Source organism: Nipponia nippon, unplaced genomic scaffold (assembly GCF_047370975.1).
Source record: "Nipponia nippon isolate SJK-2023a ecotype South Korea unplaced genomic scaffold, ASM4737097v1 scaffold_3, whole genome shotgun sequence".
Classification (NCBI taxonomy): domain Eukaryota; kingdom Metazoa; phylum Chordata; class Aves; order Pelecaniformes; family Threskiornithidae; genus Nipponia; species Nipponia nippon.
Window position 1 is genome coordinate 6989104 of NW_028262347.1, and position 12328 is coordinate 7001431.

Consider the following 12328-nt stretch of genomic DNA (forward strand, 5'->3'; position numbering starts at 1 on the left):
ACGAGTAGTTCGGGGCTCATATCTGACCTTTGAAGAAATCTGGATTAGTCTGTGTTTGGTAACATGGAGGAATTTGACTGCCTGCCTGCCTGCTGGAGAAGTGGGAATTGTGAATCAAGACATGCATTCTGGACTCAGAACTGCTCTGCACCTTTGTTAAGGGAAAGCAGCAGCAGCCTCACATCATCGGTGCCAACTCTTTCTATAAATTATACCCTTTGCACTAATTTAAAAGGTAGAATTTCAATAGAACTTATAATTTGGATGCTTTTGGGGCTTATTTTAGACTTACTTCAATCACACTTTTTAGCTATAAGATGTTCTTGCTGGTACATTGTAATGCAAATATGAAAGCTTTCCAACAAGAACTTTAAAAAAGCTTTACATTAAAAAAATTAAAATACCATAGCCTAGAATTTGAGTTTTGTACCAAATAATAGACTCTAGTTTCTGTCAGAAGAGGAGACCAAGTGCGTTGTTGGATCAAGGTGACCTTCCATGCTGCCAACAGAGTCAGGCAGAAGATCCACTTAGGAAATGAACAGAAAAATCTGTGATGTGAAAATGAGGGAGTGGTTGAGGCTGGTTTCTCTCTTATTGAATGAAAGCCAAAAATGGAGAAGATAAGTGTAGATGAGATAACGTTATGAAAGAAACAGAGGAGCCCCTGACTATGCTTTCTTGCCTTTCTGAAATGTTGCTGTCGCTGGTCGTTCCCTTTAGAGGGTTATTTCCTGAATTTCAGCTTGGCAAAGGTAGAGGATATTGCTGAGCATAATCACATGGCGTTTTCCCAGAGCATAGTTCACAGAGGAGACAGTACATGCAAGCACAGAACAGCGTAAATCTTAAAATAAAACTTCTGCAAAACAAGCATTTAATATCCTGGTAGCTGTGCCCTCAGTCACAGCTGAGTCTCTGTTTTGCATTCCAAAAGCCATTGCATGTTTTTAAAAACCTTTCTTTTAAACTAAATTTCTTCATGGTCATCAGTAGCCTAAAAGAGAATTTATTTTGGTTTTGTTTGGGATTGTGTTTTTGGGGGAGGAGGAGAAGGGGGTAGAGGATTGCTTTGTTTTCTTGATAAATTTCTAAAAGTCATCCTAGATGTTCATGTGGAATCAGACGGATTTACGTGGAAAGGGAGGAGTTTCATGTGGACCAGGCTCAAACATTAGCACCCTAAAATGGTGCCTGCAGCCTGAACTACTTGAAAATTTCAATTTGGCAGCAGGAGAGGTTTTTTAAGATGGAAATTTAGAAAGTTGAAAGTCTGAAGGAACATCGTCTTGAGTCTTCAAAGATCCTGAAGTCATAAATGAGAAGGGCAAACTTCCCTGAGCATGCCATCAGGAGACAGTGCTTCCTAAACAGGGGATTTGACTTTTGCTAGGAGACAAAATGTGAAATATGTCTCTGCAAACCACTTAAGTAAGCACAAATGTCTGCTGTGCTGCCTTCCCCTTCTGGGATGGTTAAGGGACCTCTGTTTCATTCCCATGGGAGGCGGAAAGACTTTTCATAGATGATGAGATAATAGGTAGCATGTTTTGGCTTTGCTCTGGTTCTGTTTTCCAAATATGAATATGGGGGGTGGAGAGGGGTGGTGCTTTTAGATTTGAAGAAAAAGTACTCCTTTTTAAGTCTCAACCTCCTGTTGACTTCTGAAAGCCAACGCCCAACTAGGGAGATGGAAGAAAGTACGGCTTCAGAACACTTGAGTCATGTCCAGTGAGACATTGACTGTAAGGCTTGTGTCATGCTGGGAATTGAGTCCTGGCATCTTAGGTCATGCTGGGCAAATCCACTCGATGCAGCGCAAGGCTGTGTTAGTTATTAGCTGAGATCCCAAACCACGGCAGCTTGGCTGGCATTTGGTTCCTCCAGCTATCCTGGATCACTGCTTCAGGTTCTTATGTTACCTCTTGAGTAGGATATCTAGGGAGTAATATTGTAAAAAAAATATGCTTGTGTGGAGTACGCTCGCTCATTAATGCCTTACCTATACCTGGTGATAAAACCACGAGATTTTGGCTTCAGAGACTTGGCTTCAGTTGTGGAATAACTCCAGATGAATCACGTGTAGCCTCTGTGCCTTTTTTCCCTCATCGTCTTCCTTTCTGCTAAAAAGAGATAGCAGCAGTAAGCACCTCGCAGTGGTGTTAGTAGGAGAAATCAATTAGAGCGTGAGGAGCTCAGGCTCTGCTGCGGTGCTTACATCTCGGCTCCCTCCCTTCGGATAGTCATTCTGGGCCGTGCAGTGCCTCCCTGCGTGACGCCGGGCAAATCGCCGCTTCACTGCGCTTCGTTTTCCGCTCAGAAACGTGGGCAGTAATTTTTGCTCCTCACAGTTACCTTGAATGGGTGTTAAAACTCAGTCAATTAATGTCACAGAGAGACTTTTGTTATCTTCCTGTGCCTTATCGTTTTAATGCAAAGGAAAAAAAAAAAAAACATTGGCATGCAAACTTCAATTGGCAAAATGTCAACAAAAGTTATTGCCGCTGCAGATGAGATGGATAACTCTCGCTGTTAAAATAATATCTGGCGTTTTGCTCAGATGTCTAATGGGTTTGCTTTTTAAGCACGGATGATACAAAATATCCCCAAGGCATTATTCCCAACAAGATATAGAATCCCACTTGATGTCTATTTTTAGGATTGAATAGGTTCTGTAAAGGCTCATTTGTTTGAAGAAAAGATAGTTAATCACTTTGGTTTCCATGTGACTTTGAAGAGAGAAATTTTGGTCGTACCCTTCCTTATCTCCAGTCCGTTTGGCTCACATGTGTCCTGGAGTTGTTGCCACTTGTGTGGGTGGTAAGAAATGAAGGAATTAAATAAATGGAGAACTGCTAACAGAGCAACAGTAGGAAGTGAAGTTGTCACTTCTAAGACTGCCAACTTTTTCATTTCTATATGAGGGTACAACTTTTAAAGGAGACTGAGTGTCATAGCCTAATTAGTAAATGTATTGGAGGAACAGCAGGATGGGGGGGGGGGGCTGCGGAAGGGATCGCTAGAATATTATTATTATTTTAAAGCACAGCATTGTTTTTAGTCACTCAAGCTAATGTTCAATTTAACTTGAATTTAAAACATGGAGTGTAGTGGATTGCAAATGACTGAGTTGGAAAGCTTCCAAAAGTCATTGTATTTCAGCAGGTTTAGTGTTCTCCGGTAAAAGAAACAACTTGTTTTAAGCAAGCTATATGCTTGTTTCTGTGCTCTAAATAGAAAATAATGATGTTATGCATTACCGCATGAACTATATTTGGCACCCAGCAGCAATATTCATTTTCTCCTGCTCCTCTCCCTTCCTCCTTCCTTCCCTCCCTCCCTCTCGTTCTCTCTCAAAAATATGCATATATATATATATATGTCTGACAGTAATCTAGGAGGCCAAGTAACAGACCACATTCTTCTACTACTAAAATTGTATGAATACCTAACACAGTTTAAATCCCTTAAATTGGGATTTATGAAAGGATGACAGCAAACAATCTTCTGGCTATGCCATCGCTCAGGCAGTTACAGCCACTGCTTTGCGTTTATTTGTGAGAGTCTATGTGACGGATGCACATTTATGCTCCTTTTACCCGTGAATAAACTAAGGTAAATGACTTAAACCAATACTGGGAATCCAAAGCTCTGCCTGTGCCGGTAAAGCAAGCAGGACCACAGCATTGGTCTCAGTGCCAGTTAGCACTTTCCTGCCTGGGGTGTGGGCATATTTGGGGGAATAACATGGGCTAGACACTGTTCCCACGAGGCAGTATGGACAAGGGCATCCTGTTTTGAGAGGAAGGAGAAGTATAGCTGTGTAAATGCAAGCTGTGTCACACCACTTCTCTTAAGAGCCAGAGAGCAATCCCTTGCCTCTTTTATTCACTAGTATTTATTTGGCCTCAGAGACTGTTCCCAGTTCCCGGAGAAGTTCCCTGAAGCTGTAGCCAGATATTGACTGTGTAATTCAAGTTAGTTTGACCCTAGAGAAGTCGTTCTAAACAGTTCTCTTCGATAGGAAAATATACCTCTTCCACTTCTGGGAAACTTGTATTACTTGTGAGTCACAAAGGCTTAAAAAAGCCAAACCAGTTGGCATTGAAATGATGTGAAAAATATGTTCAAGAGCTCCTCCAAAAGGATCCTACTGAAAACCTTGGGAGCTAAGAGCTGAAACAAGGGGCTGGGGGTGTGTGTAGAGGTGTCTGCACATAATAATCCAGAAAACCAATGATCTCTGAAGATGCTGAAAATCATTTAATTCTCTGGTGCTTGTGGACCATTTTCTCTTCTTCCCCCAGTCTTTGGTAGGTCAATACGTTCCTTCTGGACTTCCAGACTCGGTGAAGGTGTTCAGGAACCTGGCAGGTAGAGATTTGGGTTCTTTTCCTTGGACTACTGGTGTAATTAAGCTGCAATCACTAATGGGATGAGGAGCTTGGAGAAAACTTTACATTCATTCCCAGACCAGAGTTAGGCAAAGAACGTAAATTCTTCCCACTGTTTTTCATGCTGATGCCTCTTTAGGTGCTTTTCTTCTCCTGTGCCCTTAGCCTGTCCCTGCTGCTTCTTAGTATTTTCTTCATGTTTGGTTTTCCTGTTGGTTTCAAAAAGTCTCTGGATTTATAATCCTTCCCCCAAGGAGAATATTAGGGTTTTATTAAGGTCTGGCATCTCTTCTTCTCTCTCCCACATTCTCTCCTGCCATTTTGCAATTCTGAGATGTACAAAATGTGAAGGAAGTCCCCTTTGGCTTCAACAGTGATTGATGCTAGCAAGAAGCAAGTCGCAAAGTGCTAGAAATGACAAGATACATGCAAGCTATCATTATTTAATCCTATTGCAGTTTGTTTGGTTTGGATGTTACCCAAGTAACCCAAGTTCTTCAAATTTACCCTTTGCTTGGGGGAAGGTTTAGCTCGATTTTGTGTTGTGTTTCCCTGCGATGCGGTCTGCGAGGGCGACAGGTAAGGGACGAACTGAGCTGGGTCATGGCTAGAAACTTATAGCCGTGGCAGATGACAGGGAAGAGAGAAGGGGGACAGGTCTAAAGAGGGCCAAGAGCTCTAGAAATCTGCTGGTGGCTTTAAAGGGTTGTAGAAAGATGATGAGAAGAATGGTAAGGAGTGAGCAGTCATGGATAATGTCCTCCACCCACATCCCCTAAACTCCCATGGTGTAAAGTCACACTGTGCTTGATTTTAGAGGACTTTTAGGAGGTGGTCTTTGACTGACATAGTGAGCTGGGTGAAGGCATGGGCAGGTTTACCTGCATTCAGGGGCCTTTCTTGACAAGTGGTTTTCTTTCCTCAAGGCACGAGGAATGACAGGAGCGAGGCATGTGCAGTCTGCAGTGACAGGAACAGAATAAAAACTACTAATAGGTGTAGTAATCATGTATGAAAGTGTTTTTGCAATGGACCATAAACTAATGTTTTTTCACAGCCTAATTACATGGCCAGAGTTTCGGAGGTGCTGAGGGCACCCGAATTTCACAGACTCAACACAGCTGCAGCAAATTGAGCCCATCAGCTCCTTCATCTTCACTGAAAGGCATTTCCTGCTTTTTAATCACCAAAGTCCTCTGTAAGACAAACATACTCACATATGTAACAAAATACCTCTTATTAAACCGACTGATACAGATCATTTAGAGTGTTGACTACCTCAGCCTACAAACCTTGCTTGACTTGCAGAAATTACTGCTTGCGGGAAGTCTTTACCCTGCCTAGAACACCAAAGTGCCCATTTCTCTTCAGAAAATGGATGGAAAGTAGATGCCCAAAAGCCTTTCCACCAAATACGCTGGCAACTCTGAAATGAGATTTAAGCAATTGCTGGTGACGTGACGGTGACTCAGAGCGTGCCAATCCCATGCTCAGCCATGCCTGGAGACGGTTCTTCCCCATTCACCCCTAGCGCTCCGGGCTTAAGATTACACCTGATTTGAAGCATCCCTGACTAAATAAAACAAGCCATAAGCTGATCGCCTCGTGCAATGTGCAAGCACACAATAGTAATCACAGCTAATAACTCCACTAAATGCTAGGCTGCACACACCTCCTTGTTTGGTGTTTGTTTTGTATACAGAAGGTAACATCGACTGAATAACGAGGATGCCAAGTTACAGATGGGGTTGTGGAATCGTATTTGACAGCCGATTAGAGTAATCTGACAGAAATGATGACTTAATCACCACGACAGACTCCAAATTCCCAGATAGAATTCCACCCAGGTTAATCTAATTTCCTTGCAATATTTTTGCCAGAAATAGACTCTTAGCCAGCTTGTTTTCTCCCATGCAGATGTCACATGGCTTTGACAAGAATGTAAATAGGTAGCGTTATTATTGTTGAAAAGATGACTTTGAGGCTCTAAAGCTGGAGAGGATGCGTGCCTTTGAGAGGTTTTTGGGTTGCTCTGCTGTGCTTTTTTTCTCTGTTGAAGTTATATTTACATACGGCGGGAGGTACTCAGGAAAAAGAGGGGGAAAAAAAAGATGTAACTAGTCGATTGTAATTCTAGGCCATGGCTCAGTTCTGCTGCTACCCTCGACATAGCCAGCAGCCAGATTCCCATTGATTTCAGGGGGATTTTCAGGATTGCATGTTTGACAACTGTTTCTTGTCCTTTTTGGTTCCCGTGGACCACATCAGCACCCCTGCTTGGGGTGCACCCAAGGAGAAGCGGTGATGTGCTTGGCCTCGGGCTTTGGGTGTCCTCCGTGACAGCACAGGCAGCGGATGGAGCCTCCGCTTTGCTGCCAGCGCTGCCGCAAGGCACCACGCAACCTTGGGCAGCAGGCACTTGCCTGCTCTCAGTTGTAAAACGGTGTTGATGGTGTGTTTGGAGACCTACGGATAGAGAGCGGTTATAGGAAAGGTAGGTCGTGTCGTTACTGGCGGCACAACTGCATCCCGTAGAGCTCTCTAAAATATTGCCAAGGAGAGGTTATTCCATACAGCCTATTCTCCAGTCTGGTTTCGATATGCCCACGCACAGTGCTTGCCAGGGGAAGCTGCCCACACTCAGAAAGAACTTGCCTGAGAGCTGTGTTGTTCTCTTTTACTATAGGGTCTGAGCACAGGATGATGTTAATGTCTATATAAATTATTTACTGCAGTTACTTTTCTCACTCTTGCCTATTTGTTAATTGCAACTGTGCATTCATAAATACTGTATTTTTATAAACAAAGCTTTCTGCAAGCACAGAAGAAAATGTTTCCTGTTTTTCTGTGTGACAACAAGACATACTGAGAAATCACTTACCTTGAGATCCATAAGTGTATGCCTTTGTGATGTATAGCTACAATAACAGCTTTCTGATAAGACATGAAATCCTTCACTTCAGTAGATGACATGATTCTAGTGGGTGGCATCTAATTTGAAACAGGTTTATATCATCTATAATCTTTTGGAGGGCCTCAGAAAGCACAGCTATTTTATTATTTTATAGCCTGCAGTTATACAAGCAAGATATAAAACGCACAGATTATTTTCTCTTTTGCTCATCATAGAGTGAAAGGATAGTACCTATTTAGCCTTTGTTTCTGCCCCTTTAATTTTCTTATTCACTGCACACTTCTTTGAGAGTCATTCCTTTCTTTTATTTTATTTTCTTTTTTACACTTACTTTTAAATATTTTATGGGTAGAGAGCTTATAATATGTATTGTCACGGCAGTTGTCTCTAGAGGTCAGCAATGAGTTTACTAATGAGATGCGAACCAGTGACTCTGTAAAACCCATTTCAGGTTATAAATGGCATGTTTTATTGAATCTAGTGTTAAAGGTTGTTAACGTATCAATTGGTGATGGTCAGGGTTAAACAAGCTTCAACACGAGCCCTCTCATGTTAGGAAACTGTAGGTAACGTATTTTTCCATCTTCCTCTTCGCTGAAGCCATGTTTGTGTATCGCATCCATTTTACCATGGGTGTTCTGCAGTTTAAACCCTCCAGGCCTGATCTGAATCTTTTATTAGTTTTGCACCGATATAATTTTGTTAAGCACCACGGCATCACTCCTGACTTCGGCTTGCTGGTGCGAAGAGAATTTGGGCCATGGGTTTTTTAGCAGGAACTTTTGAAATCAAGTCAACCCAGTTGAAGCATCTTGTTAAATCTTGCCTCTTGCTTTGCCAACGTAACAGATTACTGACTTAATGAACTTGGGGTAATTATGCATACAGATGAGGATGATTTCCGATGTGGTAACTGTGTTTGTCAGGTGACACTGATCTTTATATTCTGACCGTGGTGCTGCAAAAATAACTTCTTCACATGAATTTGGTCTAAAGTTGGCTTCTCTGGTTCAGGCAGTTTGAAAAGTGAAAGGTTTTTAATGTTGTTAGAATTTCCTGTATTCAAAGTATCTCCGCTCAGGGGCATATAAGTGTAGCTAGAAAGAGCGATAGATTCTCTGTCTCCATAAGGTCTGGATTTGGGTTGGGTTTTTCTTCTATAACCTGCATATTCCCAGATTTACAATACTCGATTTTCTGTCCTTTGTTTTCTCACCACTCCATTGCTCCGCAGACGTCAATACCTGCAACGGGCTCATGGAGCAAGTTACACCTTTTTTCTTCTTTCACTTTTTGCTTGCTGAGTGGACGTGCTGCATCACATTCCCATGGATTTGAAGTCTCCTGCAGTGCCCAATGTGTTGTTGATGCCAGGATAAATGTTAAGCACTAGTTAAAGAAGATAGACTACAATAGAAGTTCCCTTTTTTCTATAAATTAGATTGAACAAGAGTGGTGGCAGACAAGTGCTGGGCTATTAAAGTCCATTTGGGAAACAAATGATTCAAAGAGAACAGAATTGTTAAAACTGAAGCAAATTTATGCATCCTGGTGACTACATCCACCTTGTGGCTTTGACTTTTCCTTAGGGCACAGTGGGGAGTGTTGCCAGCGGTACAAGGAATGCATTGATTTGCAGGGCCAGGGAGCGTTCTGGACTTTGAGTAAATCTTAGGGAAACATTCACAGCAGTATTTTGTATTTTCTAAAGAATCTAGCAACTGTGTCCCTGGAGGTTAAGTGACTCCACCAAAAGCAATGCCGATTTGGTTTTCTGTGCTGCTTTGAAAGCACGTTTGATATGAGTGCATGGATGTTCTCTCCTGCTCAGCTGTTTTTGTTTCCCAAAGTTTGCCATAATAGTCTTTTATTAAAAAAATGGAATTGCCTCTGACATTTTCAGGCACTACATGGCTCTGCTGCACTAAAAAATGATGCAAAAGCAAAAAGAGCATGGATTTTTTTACATGCTCACGTGAAATGGTGAGGAATTGCTGAAGAGTGAAAAGGCAGTGGCCCTGCTGCTGCCGGAAGGTTTGTGCAGCCACATCCCAGCAATTCTGCAGAGCCCAATGAAAGAAAAGTGGGGTTTTTTTGCAAGCTTAAACGTCTCCCACACTGAAATTCAATATGAGGTCAGTTCTGAAGGCTTTTGAGAAGCTGTAACAAAGTTTCCCTGAATCCGTAGGGATAGGACATAGGGCTGGCTATAGCCAATGTCCAGTGGAAATGCCACGCGCTCTGATCAGAAGGAGCTCAGCTGTTGTGGTGTTGCCATTCCTGAAACAACAGAAAACACCGTTCCTAAAAATTTTGTTGGAGTTATCAACAGTTCAATGTGGGGGAAGCATCATTTAGTAATGAAAGCTGAGGACACGCCGTACCCAGAGTGCTGAGGTAGGATGCCACATGATGCTCAGCACAGCGTGCTGCACACAGGGATCAGTTTCTTTTGCAGTAAGAGGGACGTGAATGGAGGAAGAGGTTGAAAAGGAACAAGTACGAGGAGGTTTTATGGAAGCCAGAATTGCGCCGTGTTGTGATGGAAGCCTTATGAATGAATGCATAATGTATCCTGAAAAAAAAAAAATAAAATAAAATAAAAAGATGAGATACTAAACAGTTATAGGAAGCCATTATAGGAAGCACAAGTCTCTTCCTCTTCAGTCCTGAAAGAATCAGCACATGTTTTTTTAATTATAAGCAAAGTTCATTTGTCAAACTGAACTCCTCTGAGTATGCTTGAAATGCTTGCTAGCTCTTAAATTACTTGAAAATTCCATCTCGGTTTTGGCAGTGGTTGAGCTCAAGGAAAAAAAGTTGGTAAAACAGAAACCAAGCATGCCATAAACTAACGAGGGCTGTAACTTTAGAGGTCTTCTGAAACTAGATACAGCAAATTAAAGTTTTATATGAGTCCTGTGGGCCCAATGATCTATTTTTTTTAATCTTCGTGGTTATAAAATGCTCCTTTACCCTTTTTTTTCTGTTAAAAGCCTATGATATAGTGTTATTTTGAATTTATATCATTTCAACATGTTTAATATTAATCACGTATCCTTTAAGCCCTTCATTAAAAATATGATTCTTGATTTTTATGACTATCCAACCTGCCTTACTCTCTTTCATTTTTGTTTTTAGATGCATCATCCTATTCAGATGAAACCCGCAGATAGTGAAAAGTCAAATGGTATGTGTTTAATTTATTTTTACTTAATTGTGACTCTCTCTAAACTAAAGCAAACACAACATTGTGAGAGTTTTTGCATTACTCCTTGTATGGTGAAAGCAATATGAGGTAGTTTCCCTACACCTGACATGTTGGGGAAGATACTGACCTGCTCTGAACTCCCGTTTGTCCTCAGCTTTAAAGAAGGAAGGAAATATTCTGAAAAACGGTCTTTCTTGTACCTGCTGTATGTCACGGTCTGCCTCGCTACACGTCTTTCCCTTGTGTTCTCCTAGCGGCGAGGTGATGCAGGAGCACCTGCTATTGATAAGATAGAGATGGTGAAAAGAAAAAAAAGAAAAGAAACAAAAACCATTCCCATGTTAACAAACCATGTGAGCAGCTGATGGGCCTTAGACATTTGCCTAAACTTCCTTTTTATAGAATGATGCTGTTCTGAATTTGAGCCAAATTTAGGTTTTAATCATATGCTTAGTTCTGAACTGGGAAACCCACATTACAGCTCCCTGTATACTTATTCCTCTTAACGTTTGTAAAATGAATGCTATAATGACAGTAATATCCGTTCAGAATACTAGGGTACTGCCTAAGTGGATGTATATGACATGCAAAATAGACGGCATGCTAAACCTATTAAACATGCCAGGTTTGTATATTCAAGGAAATAAGATAATCGGATGGTAACGCAGCCTGGCGGTGTGTGATTCTTTAAAAATATATACATGTGTATATTTTGCCCCTTGATTTGTTCCTGTAATTTTCTAAAATATATGTTAAAGATATCATCTGCCTTCTTAGATTGCAAGAGCTTCATTTTCCCATAAGGCCCACATAATCAGAGCTGGTTCCTCCAACAGGCATCTTTGCACCTCATTAATTAGTAATCAGGGCAGAAGCCGTGCACTCAGAGATGTACATACCTGCAAATGTAAATTATGATTGGGCTCTAAATCTCTCCGCAAGGCTTTTTTAAGGCTTCTTTTTTGCTAATTGTAGTGCATCCCATTTTCAGGCTTCTCCAAGGATTATAAAGTTTGGAAGGAAATTAAAACTTCACATTGTGCTAGCTTTCCTATTACGACAACTTTCAAACCAAAACTGGCCACAGGCACGGGAAATTTGAGCCATCACCCATTTGTAAGGGAGCAGTGTTCTCTCTCTTGGGTTTAGTTTTAGCCGTGATTTGTTCATTTCTTTGAATGGTCAGAAGAGAGGCCAAGGCACCTGCATGGGCAGGAGGACCAAACTTCACAAGCACCACTGTCGTCAAGGAGAATTTTGCTGTTGGAATCCAAACTCTACTCCCTAGTGTTTATTGTGCTTGCAGTGGGCAAAATTTTCCCTTAGGTACAGGAACGTTGGCCTGGACCCTCTGAACTAAGTATAGCCTCTATGGGTTCTTCTTCCAAAGATAAATTTCACCTCAAGTTCTTTGGCAAATTAGAAAAATAAGAGGCAATGGGCCAAAATAGACTTCCAATGAGTTACTTGTTCATTGCCTGAAGTTCTGCTTCCTAAAGGAGATTGAACATACTGGCAAAGCGCTATGGGGAATTGTGCAAATTCTGTCTTGCTTTGCAAATAGCACCTGCTTGGAAAGCCGGGTAGGTTAGCTTCTGCTGCTGTTAGGCCAGGATTATCTGCATGATACTTCTGTCTGCACTGTGGGAATACCCTTAATCTTCGGAGTATTCTCTTGCACCTATCCCTATCATGAAAATTATGAGGGATTGGCTTTTTTTTTTGCTTTTTTTTTCTTACCTGCCTTTGTATTTTGGGGAAAAAGCATTGGCAGATCAGAGGCTGCAGTTGTCAATTTAAATACCTTTT

General features: G+C 41.5%; 1 protein-coding gene across 10 annotated transcripts in view; it reads left to right on the forward strand.

Annotated features, from left to right (window-relative positions):
* CELF2 (CUGBP Elav-like family member 2) overlaps nucleotides 1–12328 on the forward strand; it is a 559446-nt gene that overhangs the window by 471636 nt on the left and 75482 nt on the right. For all 10 annotated transcript variants that reach the window (XM_087768249.1, XM_087768245.1, XM_087768243.1 and 7 more), the window contains one exon: nucleotides 10450–10498. In XM_087768249.1, the coding sequence (XP_087624375.1) occupies nucleotides 10450–10498 (49 nt within the window). The remainder of the gene's footprint in view (nucleotides 1–10449; nucleotides 10499–12328) is intronic.